This window comes from Passer domesticus, chromosome 6 (genome assembly GCF_036417665.1).
Source record: "Passer domesticus isolate bPasDom1 chromosome 6, bPasDom1.hap1, whole genome shotgun sequence".
Lineage (NCBI taxonomy): Eukaryota > Metazoa > Chordata > Aves > Passeriformes > Passeridae > Passer > Passer domesticus.
In genome coordinates, this window is record NC_087479.1 from 36715055 (window position 1) to 36732067 (window position 17013).

Below are 17013 nucleotides of genomic sequence, written 5' to 3' on the forward strand. Positions count from 1 at the left end.
AAATTACATAATTTTCAAGTCTATAACTGAGGGTTTTTGACCAGAAGTGTTTGCTGGAGTTTTGTTGTTGATGTTTTCTTATAATGGAAAGTTCTTCCTGAATGTTCTGCAATGTATTTAGACTGTTCATATTTTTCTCTTAAAGGAAATATTAATATTCTCCTAAAGAAAATACTGACTTGGAAACAAAACTTTAAGCTGTTTATGAGTTTTGCAATTTTGAATGAATGCTATCATGTGTGTTTCTACTGAAATCTAAATGTTGTGGTAAATTTTCACTTTAAGTGGATAAAAACAATGTCATTAATTTTAAAGGAATCGTATTGTTTAGTTTCAGCTGAGATAAAATACATACATTAAATACAGAACTATATGAGACCTCAAAATTTGTAATCCATGGCTTGCAAAGTCTGAATAAACAGCTCATGCTCTCTGCAGCAGGCTGGGGAGTCAGTGCTCAGTCCTTTTCAAGTTACATATGTATGTATTCCCTTTGGTGCAGTCTCAGTTCTTGAGAGATTATATTAATCTATGATGATATGATTTATATGAATTTACATCTGTAATTTAATGAAATTGTAAATTATGAGATAGCATTAATGAGACACTGCCTGATTTTTCTGATGGAAAAATATTTTAGAATATAGAACTTGTTGCCTGCAGTATATGAATTCACCCCTGCTCCTAGATGGAGAAATACATGTATCATTACATGTATTTACAATTTACAATAGATGTATAATACATATATCTATTACAATCCCATATGTGATTTGCAGATCACTTCATACAGGTAAGTAGAATTTTTCCTGCCATTAGGGAAATTTTTATAAACTGTGCAAAGCTAGGCAGTTGTATTAGAGACAAAAACCTGGGTAAAACTGTGTAATGCTCAAAAGAATCAAGATGGTTTTAACAGCTGCAGCTGTCCTCAAAATCAATGTGTCTCACACCAGTATTTATTGCATGGTTTACTGAAGCAAGTGTGTAAGACCACAGGAGTATAAATCCAGCTTCATATTCTATTGTGAGTGGATGGAAAAAACTGCAATTCAGCTCATCATCTAACCCTAAGCTTTAAAGTATTTTTAAGTGAGAATGTTAAAGTCAGAAATTTCAAAGGTCATGTAAGAACTGATGTGTTAACCATAGACTTAAATATTTGTCCGAGTTTTCCCACCTGTGACATTATTTTCCTTTTTTTTTCTTTTTTTTTTTTTCAGTCTGGACTATCCTGATGGCATTATTACAAATGGAGTACTAGTGGTAAAGTACATCTTTATTATTATCTCTCTTGTGTCAGAATAACAAATGTTCATGCTTCTAACTCTGGAAAATTTCATCTGTGTCCCAAACCCAACACTGCCACCTACTTTCTTCTCTAAATGATAGGCTCAGAACTATCAGGAGCCTATCAGGAATGAAGAAAGTGTTACAATGCTCATAAAAATTGTCCCATATGTTAATACACTCATTATTTTGAATAGGGCTCATCTTCTTCACTTAATTGTCTCTCCAAATTCAAGCAGCTAATGAGTTGTTCCTCTTTATTTCAGTTTTGGAAAGAAATACCATATAATTATTGTCCTCGTGTTATCTGAAGACATAATAATAGATAATAATTGTCTTGCTCATTGATCAACCAGAGGGGTTGGCTGGGAACAGTATGAATCACTTGCAATGACATTTACACTTCTCTCAATCATCCTTCATCCTCTCTTGCTGCAGGCACGTGAGGTTTCCTGTTTGGAGGTTAGAGTGGATACAGGGAAGCTGAAGCAGCAATCCACAAGTGAGGTTATTGTTTCATTAGCCTATTGTTCTTGTGTTGTGATTCAGCCATTATAGCAGATGTTGAAAAAAATTAATGATCTGTTGTGCACATTGCCCTATCTGTGTCATATAATACTTAGTTTTGCCATGCCCCACCTTGCAGAAAGATTGGATCTGTCAAAATTCAAGTTCATCAAGAGCTTAGTTATGAGGAAAGTCTTAAACTGATGCAAAAATAGAGCCACATATACTAAACTGAGACCCTTGGAAAAATGAGGTTCATTCTCTTTGTTTATTGTTTGTTCAAAACAATTTTTTCTAAGTAGGTTCTTTAAAATTATCATAACTAATATGTAGAAATATTATTCCATGTGTTTGATTTGTGTTTGAGTATGTAGAAAGTTTGTGCATATTTAGGGTTCTGAAGGAGACTTTTTTTTGGTTCCTTAATAAATATAATAAACCTAAGTTTAAATGCAAAGTTGTATCAAAGGGGTCTTTACAAATTGCAGGGAAGCCCTGTGCTACCACAGAATCACCAAAACAGTACTTTGTCTGTAAAATATAGCTCTAACAAATACAGCAGAATTCTTCACTAGTTTTTAAGTTGATTTAAATGAGCTTGTGTAGTGCTGCTCCTGGGACAAATCTCAAAAACTCATTACTGTTCTGAGTTAATTTGTGAATGGAAAATTGACTTCTATGAAGAAAATGGTAGCAATGACTGAGTTGTATTATAGGAAGTTTCAGACTGAGATGTGACATGGGGAGGAAAGGTTAGTGACCTACAATTATATGTCTCTTGGTCCTGATCTTGCAGGAGAACACCATAAGATCTCTCTGTAAACATAAAGGCTTTTCTATACAAGAAACACAGCCTTCAGGTTGTTTCAGTTTTGGTGAAGTGGGGGCACATTCCAAGTAGTCTGAGTTTTGGGTTTATAGAATTATTTGTTAGTCTTAATATTATAAAATGTATGCTATGAACCAGAACAGACTGACATCAAATAAATTACTTTTATGTAACATGAATAATCCAAAATGCCTCTAAACTGACACTCCTCTAAATTAAAATCTTGGTTTAATTTATTCAAGGAAAGCAGCTAACAAATAGCAAGCTGTAGTATTTTTTAAATCTGTGAATTCTGTACATTGATTATTTATATAGATTCATCAAGATATTTTAGATCAGTTCTCAGCCTGTTTTTACTACCCAGAGTAGACTTAGTCAGTGTGGTGTAAGAAAAATGCAACAAAAAGTGAAGGTTGTGTTTTTTAATTAGGTATGTATATTTGCTTGTAATAGCTAAAATTTTGCTTGTTCCTTGCCTCTCTGTTTAGACCCAGAGCTTACATTTACAGTGAAAGGGTCACATGAAGGAAGCCAGAAGATTTTGCTGGACTCTGGCCCCAGCCTTCATATAATCATATTTCACTGCATCATCAACGACCAGACAAGACTGGATATCGTATTACCAGAAGAGGTAAGTTCTCCTTCTGTCTGTTATTATTACTCAAATGAAATTAGAACAAGAAATTAATAGAATTTGTAGACTGAGCTAGCCTTCTGAGTGGAGAAGTTCTAGAGATTATAAACCTTTTATGTGTTCATACCAAATTGCTTTTTTTACTTTTTTTAGCTGGCTGATGGAAATGAAACAGAGAAATCTGGAGTCCTTTCTTTCCCCCTGAATTCACTCCCTTTGCAGAAGGAAATAATACTAGAAGAGGTGAGTGCTGTGAACCTTTTGAAATATGTATTTTAAAATATGCTTAATATTGTCCTGCTAGAAATAGTTACCAAGTAAACAAAATCACTGTATAAAATTGTACAGCTATTCAGTAGAAATGTTAAAAAAATTTAAGGTTGCCATATTCAACTTTAAGGAAGAACATGTTAACAATAATTTTAATAATACCACAGTCATTGCAAACCTGCATCCTACAGTTAGATTTAAGTGGTTTCAAGGAACAAGAAATTACTGTCAAATGCACACCCATTCAAAACCACTTTTTTTAAAATATATTGGGGGGATACTGGCTAAGAACTGAAAAAAGACCCATCCAGATTATGAGCTTAATTCAGATTTTAGTTTGTCTAAATATTGATATTGGGGGTGGTTCTGTGTGTATTTTTTTTTAAATATTTTGATAAGGTAACTTTTCTCATTCTTGTTGCCCCTTCTAAATGTGCAAACTGGGAAGTGGTAAACATGCAAGCTGGTGGCACACTACCTGCCCCAAACACACAGGTTTGTTAGAGAAGAGAAAATTGGATTCCAGGGCAGGGAGTGAGGCTTTGGTTAATGGTATAAAAAGAACGTCCTTAGCCATATGATTTATTACTTGAGAACCACCTCTCTTAGTCTGAGCATTGCCCCAGCTTGAAAGAAAGAAATTTTTTTTATAATTTGGTAGTAATTATCTTTACCTTTCTCATTTTCCAGGATAATTCATTTCACTTGTGCTTGACAGCGAGAAAATGGTAAGATAGCCTCTTCGTGTCCTGTCATCCAGGACTGCTGTAAGCTAGTTATGTAGGCTTTTTCTGTGATAGGTGCAGAGATGAACACTGCGTGAGTGCTGTGCTGTGCTCACGTGGTGCCTGAGGTAAGTGCAAGGCTGCTGCACTTCGAGCATTGTGCAGTTCAGCACCAGTCTCTGAGACCTTCACTCAGAGTAACTTAGCTGGCTTTATGCCTGGTGTTCTCTCAAATCAATAAAACTGTACTATTCACATATTATTTTATTCCCCGTTTATGCCAATTATCAGATCTGTAGAAGGACTGAAATAACCTCTACCAACTTTGCCAAATCACCAAAACAAACATGGGGTAGCCTGGCTTCTGCTCCTTCTGCTTCACTGAGCAGAATGGGAGCAGAGACCTGACCAGCTGCACTGCTGCAAACTCCCTTGCAGTGACAGAATTGCACCAGTGATAGGTAAAATTGAAGACATTTTATGGTAGAGCTGAAAACTCCCTGTGGTTCACAGCATCTCCACTACGGGATGAGATACAGAAGAAAAGCGAGGTGGATTTTCACAGCACAAGAAAACTTTGTGTAAATGGAGAGCTACCTGTACAACCTCAGCCCATGACAAAATATACTGACCTGTATATTTAACAGACACAAATATAGAAAGAAAGCAAGAAAAATGTTAATCTACTGCTAAAAGAGTTTGGTTTTGTAGGGTAAATCATTTGACCTTATTCTGTTTTCAAAATTACACTGTGTGATAAATCAAATTTGCTGTAGAAGAGAAGTTAGTAGCATTAATCCTTGAAACATTCATATTTGTGAAATATTGGTGAAAATTATTTTCAGGACAGAGTTTGCAGCCACCAGAGGGTGATGTGACCCAGAAGATTTGGTCAATATTTAGTGTTATTCTCAGTAATAAGTGTATTTATGTTGTTGTAGGCACATAACATTAGCTGCAATTTGATTTGGTTTGCACCTTTTTTTCTGAATTTTCTTTGCTTAACATTTCTCAAGGGACAAAATTCCATGTGTCTGCACATGGGAAGAAAAAAGTGATGAATATTCTTGTATGTTGCAGGATGAAGCTTGTGAATACTTATCTAGGGATATGTTCAGGACACAGGTGAAAGGCTGGAATTCCCAAGAGATTGAGTAGGGGGTGATGCTTGCCCTGCAGTTCAAGCTTCATCACATAACTCATTAGAACCCTCACTTTAAATGCTGTTAGTGGATTGTCAAAATGTGAGAACAAGTGATGATGCCGTCACTTGAATTTTCCAGGGTGTCATAGTGATAAACAGGAATGGATACCGAAAAGAAAAAAAAAACCTTTTGAAATTACTCCTTTTGGTGATCTTTTCCTCACTTGTGTGTCCTGTCTTTTTGTCCATGTACACAAGAGATCTAAAGTACCTTGGAAACTCTTCTTCATCCTCACTGCTATTTCTTGCTGGCAGTAGAAATGGGTTTTCTTGATTTTTCTTCTTTATCAATATGCAGACTTGGAAATAACTTGTTTTACAGACTTTTATTATTATCTGTGCTACAGATGTTGAAATCAGATATAAATGATGTGTGCCTTAATTTGCCCCCTTGTCTGTTCCAGCTCAGGAAATCTGGATGTGCGCTTGGGGTTTAGCCTGTGCATGGAGGAACAGGACTTCCTGCGGAAAAGGAAGAAATATGTTGCTGCTGCTCTGAAAAAGATTCTTAATTTGGAAGAGGATCTGAAAGAGCATGAGGCAAGCCAACAGTACCTGGCAGCAACTGTTCTCAGGGGATCAGGGCCTGGCTTACAAATTCAAGCAGCAAATAAAATCCCAGTTTAATTAGTCCTGCTGGTCTGGGCCAGGCATGGTCACCTAGGGCAAGGCATGAGCAAGAGAAGCCATGGCCTGTTAATGTAGCAGTTCAGGGAGGCAGGATAATGTCTTTATGGATGCAAAAACTTTTAAACAACTCCTCAAACAGTCCATTCCTGGGTTTATTCTGGGTATTGCTCATGGGTCTCAGGAGAAAAATTTATAGTGGGCAGACATGGAAGAGCTGGGCAATGCTGCCTGCAAAACAGAGGGCCTTAAAACACAGACAAGGTGGTGGCCATAGCACGTGTGTAAAGGGTGTTGAGGAAGAAACTAAAATTTTCACAGACGTCTGAATAAAAATTCTTGGAGTGGTGTCTGCAGCAAAACAGCTGTATTGTTGGGAAAAATGAGGGATAGAATAAAACCATCAGTCTGGTGAAGAAGAGTGGATCTTACAGCATCGCTGAGTTGTAGATGTCTGTGAGTTTAGCTCTATCACTCTAGACCCTGTTCCTGCCTAGTAATTGAGTCATAAGCTTTGCAACTGCTGGTGCGTGACTGGGTTGCTGACAATCAGAAAAGTACAAACATACCAACAGCAAGAACATTCTTTAGCTGACTGTTAATAAAAAGAGTGCTGTGGAAAATATGATTCAAAAATATTAATTTGGATTTCAGAGCAGAGAATAGTACAGGAAACAAAGTTTTCAACAAAACTGAAAAGAACATTTTTAACAGCTGTCTGAGAGATTTCTCACACATAGAAAACTGTTTTCTGAACAGTATAATTACTGTGGTTCTCCTATTCATGAGTTTAACTTTAGAAATATGGGAAAATATCCCCTCTACTTTATTAACTGACTTACATTTGAACGGGAAAAAAACCTTTAGCGTTTTAACTTATAAAAAATAGGTTAGAAAATGTAAACCCCAGAATATAATTTTTGGAGTTTATTCTGACTTTAGTTAAGATTATGAGATTTTCCCTCATTATTATTTTATAAAATTTCCTAGATTTAAGATCTTAAAGAGTTTAGGGTACAAAGAACATCTGTTTTGTCATTTTTGTGATCTTTTGTTTTTTTCATAGAGCAGGAGAATTATTTCCTTCATGCTCTATTCACAGACTTTGGAACACAGATTTCTTTAAGAAATTAGAAGCTAATACTTGAAATGTATAAATAGACATTTTCCATGGGGCGTGTAAGCATCCACACTCTGGATGCTAAAGGAAGCAAAGGGTGTACTAGATCAGGAAAAGATAAGGAGAAGAATAGTCTGTCTCTTCAATTACACTTGGCTCTCGGAGAGGGAAACCCTATCAATGACTGTGCTTCAGGACATAAAGCAATTAATGGCCTGAGGCCAGGAAGGCTTTGGCTATTGTGTGGTCTGGCTGATTACAGGGTGCTGTGCATTCCTGTGTGACACTGGTCATTGTTAGAGGCAGCATCATGGATCCCTAACCTGCTCCAGTGTGGTAAATCCTGTCTTCTTTCTGTGACAGCTTCTAATAATACACTTTGTGAAAAATTCCAGGGTGATGAGATAGATTTCCAGTTGTGTGTTAAGTAAACACCTCCCCACCCCATCCAAGAGGGTAAGACATAAGCCTTCCTTCTCGCAGCAGTCAGGTGGCAAACGAGCCTTCTACAACAATCACATCCTTTCCATCCCAAGTAGCATCCCTGCTTGTATCACTGCCTGCGCCCTGTTATCTGATTTCTGCAGTAATGGCTATTTGTGCCTAATTCATGCACAGCTTTTGCTCCTTCTGCCTTGCTGTGTTGACCAGGTGCCAGTGGTGGCCATTACGACCACCGGGGGAGGAACGAGATCACTCACAGCGATGTACGGCAGCCTGCTGGGCCTCCAGAAACTCAACCTCTTAGACTGCATTTCCTACATCGGGGGTTTATCGGGTACCACATGGTGAGAATGACCCAAACAAGCTTTATGTGTTCTCTGCTCAATACTGTTGACTATGTACAATACTATTAGCTTGTATGGCACTTAGCAAAGCAAAAGCATTTCTATTCTCCCCACAATCTACTCTCTGTCCACCTGGAGCAAAGAAACAAAACATGCTGAGTAAGAGATCAATCACCACACTCATCAACTGCTTTTGTCAGCACACTGACTCAGTCTATGCCTGATATCTTCATCTAAATGCTCTATTCCCTTTCCATATTGTATCAGTTATACCTTAGACTAAATACAATGAATTTGTCTTTAGACTGGAAATTGAAGAAAGATGGGAAGAAGAATTTATGCGTGCCATTTGCTGGTTATTCTCACTTCCATTTTGGATTTACAGTGCATCTCTCTCTGGTAAAAGATGAATTTGGGGCTAGAGGAATTAATATTGTCACAAAAGGCCAACAAACGATATAGAGTTACTGACCTTGGAGAGACTGCAGATATGGTGGCTTGTTGTGAAGTGCTCTCTTCTCCCAGTGGGCATAGAGCAGATGATGTCATACTTGAAATAACTGAAGTATTTAATCAAGTAGGTTCTAGGTACCCCCACTCCTCTACACCTGTTTGGAAGTGGAGAATTTTTTTTCACTGAGTTGTGGGTCACTTTATGTAAGTCCAAACTTCAATGGTAGGTTTTTCTTTTAACTTCTCTGTATGTATGTGGAGATATGAATGTACCTGTCTGTGCTATGATTTCAAGGGGACAAGTAAGAATGGTCATATGAGGACATGCTCAAAACTGCCCAGGTTTCTTGCTGGCACAAGTCATAGCAGATATATAGGAACAAATGCAGGACTAGAGCAGAGTAGTAGTGATTGCTCCCTAGAATACTCCCCACCTTCCTTCTTCTTCCCCATATTCAAAGGAATAGATTTGATGAATACTTTGAATTTGATAGCCTTGGGTCTTGGTTTCTCTTCTCCCTTGAATTTCACTGTAACTTTTGAGACCATTTTATCACATTCAAACCAGGAAAGCTTGGAGGTTTTGTTTGCTCCCGAAATGAGAGTATTTTAAGTGTGAACCCCATAAGAATTAAGGAACAGGCAAACAGGTTGCATATCTGTTTTCTGAAAGCAAACCACAGCATTGTCTCTTTCACTATTTGCTACTAACATTTCTTCAGGACCATGGCAAACTTATATGAAGATGCTAATTGGTCACAAAAATATCTGGAGGATGCAATCAAGGAAGCTCGCAAGCAAGTAACTAAAAACAAGATCTGCTGTTTTTCTTTGGATTGTCTGAAGTACTATTACAATGACCTGATGGAGAGGACTAAAGAAGGACATAACACTTCTTTTATAGACCTTTGGGGTCTTGTCATTGAATCCATGCTACATGATAAGGTATTGCTCCTTTCTTCCACATAACTGCTGAGCTTCTATAGTTACAGTGGAGAAGAAAATAAATCCTGGATGCCATTCCGTACTACTGATGCAAATAATTAGTTTAGCAGTTGATTAAATATTAAATATTCAGATCCATTATCAGAACACTGCTCTACATTTAAAGCGAGGTTGACCTTGAACTGAAGCAGCCATGTCATACCAGTTAAAGGTGTTTTCTCCTTAAAGAAAGAAGTACCCTGAGAAAAAAATTTTTTGAATTGTAAATAAATCATTTTAGACATAAAATATTCTGATTAAAAGAGGAACTTAAAAATCTGAAATAATTTTCTTCTCTAGCATAAATGAAGATATGCATTTATAAAGTGACCTGCATATGGAAATGGTTCACAAATATGATACCAAGTTTTAAGAAATTTTGTTAATTTAAAAATAATATATCTTAAACCGTTTCCTTCTGGTTTAAGTTTGTACAATGAAGTTTTAAATTGTTGTGTGCAATAGAATATATTCTTGAATATGCATATATTTGCAAAATACCTTAAAATACAATCAATTCTTTGCTAAGACCCAGCCAAGGCAAGAACTTCAGCTTCTCTGCATATCTCAAAATCTGAGAACCCATATAGGGTGTGGCTGCTTCTTATGGGATACTTGCCAAGTTTGGAATACCCCATGGCAGATATTTCAGAACAATCCGGTTACCTGGGAATGGAAAGGAGAACTTGGATAAGGCTAGATAGGGCTGATCATTCACATTATGTTATTTGAAATGCAAGTTGTTTTTCACCTCATTCCATTAACCCTTTTTAATCAAAACCAGAAAGACGAGCATAGACTCTCGGACCAGCGGCAGGCGGTGGATAATGGCCAGAACCCACTGCCCATCTATGTGGCCATCAACCTCAAGTCCAACTATAGTGCCCAGGCATTCAGAGGTAAAGGTTATGATTTAGATTTCTTGACAAATTTATGATTTAAATGGTCTAAACTAAGATGATGTGGATATAAACAACTTTATTAATGCAACAGTATTTTCATTGTAATTGCAAATAAAACCCCCAAAAAGTAATTAGATTTTCAGATAATAGTGACCAAAACTAAAAAAAATAAAAATCTAAATGTGTTTCGTGTTTAGAATTTGAGTTTTTTATTTTGCTAAAAGTGGAAACACAGACATACCACAGAAGATGTCAAAGTCACAATTTATCCTGTCACAAAAGACTTGGAGTAAAACAAATTCTTATATGGTTCCATGTGGTGTTATTTTGAACAATTAAAGAAAAAACTTGGAAATTTTGGAAAATGTCAGGAAAATCACTATTTCCTCAACTGTTAATTTTCACAGTATCTGTTTAACACAAGCAGCTAAGCACATGACACCAAGTGAATGCTAAGCTCTCTGTCACTACAGCCCTAAAGGAAACAAATTATGCATGAGCAACACATACTTTGGGGTAAGATTAAGTCTGTTAAGGGAGTGCCTGTGGTTTCATTCAGACCAGGGTTTTTTTTTGCTGGAGGTTGCTGCATCACAGCCTGGAACTGCCCTGCCACAGTGTGGAAGGACCTCATGGCATCAGTACTGCCAGCGATACAGATACAGCCATGGCTGGTGAATGGCATGCTATGAACTAGCCAGTGTCTTCCTCATTGGGTTTGCTTCTGGAAACTCTTCTGTTTAGTATGATCTAACATGTTGTCTAACATGTTGCTTTTTCATGGTCTGGCTGCTGTTGCCATAGAGTGGCTGGAGTTCACTCCTTATGAAGTTGGTCTGCTGAAATACGGAGCATCTATTCGTGCAGAGCACTTTGGAAGTCAGTTCTTTATGGGAAGGATGGTGAAGCAGCTCCCAGAGACTCGGATCTGCTATATGCAAGGTGACTGTTGCCTTGGGGAAAAGTGGTCTACTGGAGAGACAGCTGGTATGGGCGAGCACATGGTCTGTGGTGGACACCACTGGGAAGACACCGGCAGACAGGTTGAGCGAGTGTGAGTTTACACTAGCAAGGATGTACTCATGAAGTATGCCCACAAAGGTATCCATACAGACAGAAAGGAACTATCCAATGGGAAGAACTGAAGGTATCAATTAAGATTCTTCCGAGGCCACTCCATCAATCAGCTTCTCTTCCTCTTTCACCCTATAGGCATGTGGAGTAGTATATTTTCCATAGATGTGATGTATGTCTGGAATTTGGCTGCTGATTCAGAAGATTTCTGGTGCAGATGGACCAGAGACAGAGTAAAAGATATAGGTGAGGTTTTAAGTTTTTTTGCAAAAAAAAAAAAAAAGCCACCAAAAAAACTGGTATATACTGTTTATGTTGTTTGAAGATGTCTAATGCATAAAGAAATGCTGTCAAAGTCAGAGAGTAAAAGATGAGGAAAGAAAAGCAGAGATGCCAACTAAGAATTATTTTTCTGCCTGATTTAAAACTAAATTGTGCTTCTTTGGAAAAGCTGTGTAAAACCTATACATTTTCCTGAAGGTCATACAGACACAGAACCAGTCTCTATCGGACATATAAAAATCATATTGTATCAAAACCACATATTCAGATTGCTAAATTAGGATATGGTCCTCCTTGGCCAGTAATAACATGGGTAGAGAAAACGGCTCTTGCAGAAGGCTGATTTCTCCACTGAACTACCATGGGGAAAGCTTGCTCTTGCTGTTAATTGCACAGGGAACCTGTAGTGACTGGTCTCCTAATTTAGTTGATGCTGACTCTGGGTGACACTGACATGCATTCTGAAGGTGTCCTATTGACAGGTCTCCTGTGTATTTTGGGACTGCTCTCTCCCCTCCACCACATGGTACAGTAGAGGTGGGCATCATTTGAGGAAGCTTAGAGTGGAAGGTGATCCTTACTGCCTGGCAGCCTGCTGCCTGCAGGTAGCTGGTCATTTAATTCACTGTCTATTGCTGAATTTTATTTGGTGGCATAGACCTTAAGGGCTTATAATTATGTTTGATTAACTTTGGAGTGGGGGATGATGATACCTGTCATTATTAGTCACTCCATTTTTCAAAATACTGGTCATTTCAGAAAACTATCCTAAACATAAAATTTCTTTTTTCCATCTGGCAGCAGAAGAACCCTTTCTGTCTGTGAATCCCTATGAAGTAGACACGTGTCTATTCACTCCTTCGAGTGTCTTCTCCTCTACTCTGCGAGATGTCTTAACAGGACGCCCAACCATTGCACAGTATCCCAATTTTATCAGAGGCTTCCAGCTTCATAACAAGTACCTGGAGAGTGAAGGATTTTCTACCTGGAAAGGCACAGTAAACCAGCATGTTTTTCAGTAATATTCTAAGAAGGTTTAGGTTTCAGAATTCCCTTGGGACTTCCAACAAAGAGAAAGAGCTGAGACTGACTTCTGAAATGCCACTTCTCTCTTTACAAATGGAAAACATGAAAGCCAGATTTGAACACCATTTCAATTTTGGGGGTGGGTGTGGCGGGGGGGCACAGGTTGAAGAGTGAAATTTTATCTGGTTGTCTGGGGATTATGTGCCTGTGATAAAGTGAGCTCAGCCTAAGGCAGCAGGAGATATCTCCCCTCTAGGGCTAAAGCAGCATGAGGTGCTCAGGAAGGGGGAAGGAGAAAGCAGTAGCATGTCACTCCTGTAAATGAGTACAGCTAGAGTGAGGGCAAAATTTTCGATTCTTTATTCTTTACCTTCCTTCAGAAGAGAAATCAATTCTGGTGTTTTATTTATAGTAATGAGAAATAATTATGTTTCAGACACAGTGATAGACTCCCTTCCAAATAAACTGATGGAAACGGCAAACGATGAGCTCTCGCTGGTTGATACTGGCTTTTTCATTAATACCAGCTACCCACCACTTTTGAGATCGAAGAGGGAGGTCGATGTCATCCTCCATTTGAATTACAGTGGAGGGTCCCAAACACTGGTAAGAAAAGCCATGGTATCTGAGATCTTTTTCCTTCATGGTCTTTTGGTCTCTATTGATTGTCAGGTAAAACTTTTCAGTACTGGAATGTGAGTTAGATTATTATGATTATCTAATTTATTATTTACAACATTAGGCAATTGATTTCTCAGTAACTAAGAAGAATATTAGAAGATGATGGATATAGACATTTCAAAATCATCAAGGTCTTCACTGCAGTGGATACAATAGTTTTTAAAAACTGATGGATTATATTCTGGATTATATTATAAACTGATAGAATAGTCTGAAACTCTGCTACTGATTTTGGTTATCCTTGTACTGAAAAAATAACAAAGGCAATGGAAAGTCCTGAAAACACTTTAACAGACTAAATGAGAAAATCTGTCTTGGCCTTTATATCTCATACCACTCCTATGGAAATGTAGGGCTAATGCCAGATTCATTAATAACTTAATATAATAGTGTTGCATATATAATGATAATAATACAAAAATAAATATAGGTTTATAGTAAATATAGCTGTTAAAGTTTTTTATGAGGTCACAAGATATATTGGTAAGTGTATTTATTAACAGAGAGTCATTATCAAGGAACACCAATTATGCAGCAGACAGACTGGGAAAGTGGTCAATAATGAAGAAGTCAGGACAATGATACCGAGTAATCTGGATTGATGTGTTCCTTCTCTATTCTTGTAGTTTCTTTGCCTTCCCCTTCTGAACTTCTTTCAATGGAGTCATAAAATCAGACCTGTGGGTTTTGGATTAATTTTCAAGTTCAGAGAAAGTGACTGTTTTCTTGTTTTGCCTAAAGCAATGTGGAAAATAAGATGAGCAATGTCTGGTGTGGTTATGATTGTTTCCATCTGAAATTTAATATCTTGCCGGAGGGAGATTCAAACCTTAGGATATTTCTTTTAGCTGCTGCAGTTTAAAATATCCAGGTCTCTAGCAGTTTTGATTGTAATAATTTTATATATATCTTCTTTTTTTCATCCAGCCTCTGGATCAGATTGCGAAGTACTTCTCGGACCAAGAAATTCCATTTCCCAAAATTGAGATAAGTGAGGAAGACAGGGAAAACTTGAAGGAGTGCTATGTGTTTGAAGAGGCTGACAGTCCACAAGCTCCAACAGTGCTTTTCTTTCCCCTAGTAAATGACACCTTCAAGAAATATAAAGCTCCTGGTGAGTCATCTGTGATAGCAATTTTAATAAAATGTTGTTTTCCTAGTGAATTCTTTCCATTTCATACGTAATGTGTCTGTCACTGTCATCTCTGACCTTTCCAATGCCAGCATCGGTCTCATCACTGAAAAATATTACTGCTCTGTGTCAGTAAATCTGAACTATATGAACTCCAGAATCTTTCTTAAAGCACTTGGCATTCTTAAAGCACAGGCACTTATTTCACAAGAACTGCTAGAGATAGTATGGAAGCAAAAATTCTGATACTTCTACACCTTGAGGGGTAGGTTCTCAACACAAGATGTTTTACTCTATAGAAATGGACTTGTCATGCACTGCTGCTTGCCAACAAGGACAAGGAAAGAACTTCTGCTGGTTTTGGTGTGAAACCCATTCATTCAAGTTTTTTTCACATATTTAAAAGTAATCTCCCAGTCTGAGGCTTGTGTGGGCAGAGATCTTTGGTTTTAATTGAATTACATCCTCTGAGTGCAATTTTTTCTCCTGAACTTTAACTGAGGTGGATATTATTTTATCTAGCACAAGAATATCTGGTTTTCTTTTAGCTTATTCTTTTCTAGTTGGGTAAAAAAGACTGTTGTCCCAGCAATGGTCTAGCATTGCTGCTGCTAATGTTTTTCTAACTTCAAGCTGTTTGAGTGATATAAATGTCAAATGATGTAAAATCTTATTTGGGTAGAGGCTTGATCCAGATGCTGAAGAATACAGTGCTACTAGCACAGTATTTTTACTTGCCTCTGGCAAATTATATCTTTCCTTCCCAGTCTCCCTTTTCTACCTGTAATTATGTAAATACTGATAGTAGCTACATACTGCAATCAAACCTTATTGGTGCATCTCCCTGTGATTGTCCCCTTAGGTGAGGAAAGGAGTCCTGAAGAGATGGCTGAAGGCAAAGTTGATGTCTCCAGCATCCTCTCCCCGTTTACAACAAGAGAGGTGTGTTTCAGTGAAGAGAATTTTGACAAACTGGTGAAACTGACAGATTACAACGTCCTGAACAATGAGAAGTTGATTATTCAGGCCTTGCGCTTGGCAGTGGCACGGAGGAAGCAGAGGAATTATTAGCCACCACACACTATCTTCAATCTTTCATGTGGTATTTCTAGGTTGTCTATGGTTTGGTGAGGTCAAGATGTTTGATTCTTATCAGTGATACTTGCAGTGGAAATCACATCATCCTAAGGACATTCTGGACTCCACCCTATTTACATGGCTCTTCAGACAGATTGGAATTTACCAGTGGTTTAATCAAAAACAAACTTCAAAGCAGTAAATTTGTTTTTAGTTTTGTTACCAAGTTACTTTACTAATTGTTATAGATATTGAATATAAATTATTATAATGTTGTGGAAGATAATAATGAATTATGTGGCACATTAAAATTTGTATGAAAATAGTATTTATATGGTGTGTTTTCTGTGTGGCAGAACAACAATCCTTTGAACTGGAATTTCTTTGGTAAATGACTAATTCATTATGCTGGTCTTGCTTATTTAATTATTGAAGGTTGTCATCTCTGATTTGATTGTCTGTTCACTATGAGGTTTTTATTTAATTGTCCTCACAAGTCTTCTTCAGAAACAAATAAGTTGCTGAAGTTAGTATCAGTGTTGTTAAAATTTATACAGTTTTCTCCATCAATAAAAAGTTACCCCTGCATTAGACAATTTTTGTTTCAGGAGATCAAACATGTCCTTTCTGAGCAGCTGTTCCCAGAACCATTTAGATTCAGCCTAAGCAGTAGATGCGTTGTCCAACTTTCCTTCACTTTTCTTTGGAGTTTCTGCTGACTGCCCTGTCTCACTCATCTTTACCTGCCTTTACTGTTCCTGAAGGATGACCTTGTGATTTCTCCCAGTGTTTCATAAGATGGGAAGTGGCTGCTAGCTGTTTGTGCAGAATAGGGCAATTGCAAGAGACCCTTTTGGGATTCTTTCCAGACATACCTTTCACACCTGTCCAACACTTACAGGAAAATGGTCTTTGCAGGGATTGTTCTGGGATACTGGTTTCTCATTACCAGAAATCCTAGAGGTCTTCTGGGGGACGGTAGTTGCCAAGACTCCTCTCACAACTATCTAACAGGCAAGCTTGGTCTTTCACAACATCAGCCTTGTACTGTGGAGCTGTGATTCATGAAGAGACTGGTCACAGGAGCTCAGCAAATGTTTTGGATAATCTTCCTTTTGTTAATAAAAGATTTCCACTGTTGCAAGGAAATTCAGACAGCAGGGCAGAGTTAGTGTTGAGATCAGGATAGTCTTGACTATCATCAGAAACAACAATTTTTTTTTGGTATGGAATGGAGTTCTAGGTAACGGATGGTAGAAAATGATTTTTTGATTTATTCCTAAAAAAATAACCAGCTGATGGGGCATCTAAGAGCATTTTGGGTGGAGGAGGAGGAGAGGGCAATGTTTTTCACTTATGAGCATGTTAATTGTGTTCATATACGTGAAACTCTTAAAAGAGCATGGTC

The 17013-nt window shown here is 37.7% G+C and overlaps 1 protein-coding gene across 3 annotated transcripts in view; it reads left to right on the top strand.

The window, feature by feature from the left end:
* The window catches only part of LOC135303153 (cytosolic phospholipase A2 epsilon-like), a 58321-nt gene extending 42137 nt beyond the window's left edge, over nt 1-16184 (top strand). For 2 of the 3 annotated variants that reach the window (XM_064424568.1, XM_064424570.1), the window contains 15 exons: nt 1224-1266; nt 1729-1792; nt 3115-3257; nt 3414-3503; nt 4221-4258; nt 5864-5999; nt 7858-7994; nt 9170-9392; nt 10216-10330; nt 11138-11275; nt 11546-11653; nt 12491-12682; nt 13152-13321; nt 14324-14510; nt 15391-16184. In XM_064424568.1, the coding sequence (XP_064280638.1) occupies nt 1224-1266; nt 1729-1792; nt 3115-3257; nt 3414-3503; nt 4221-4258; nt 5864-5999; nt 7858-7994; nt 9170-9392; nt 10216-10330; nt 11138-11275; nt 11546-11653; nt 12491-12682; nt 13152-13321; nt 14324-14510; nt 15391-15599 (1993 nt within the window). In that variant the 3' untranslated portion in view covers nt 15600-16184. The remainder of the gene's footprint in view (nt 1-1223; nt 1267-1728; nt 1793-3114; nt 3258-3413; nt 3504-4220; nt 4259-5863; nt 6000-7857; nt 7995-9169; nt 9393-10215; nt 10331-11137; nt 11276-11545; nt 11654-12490; nt 12683-13151; nt 13322-14323; nt 14511-15390) is intronic. The other variant, XM_064424569.1, reaches the window with a different exon arrangement.
* Nucleotides 16185-17013: the final 829 nt, after the last annotated feature.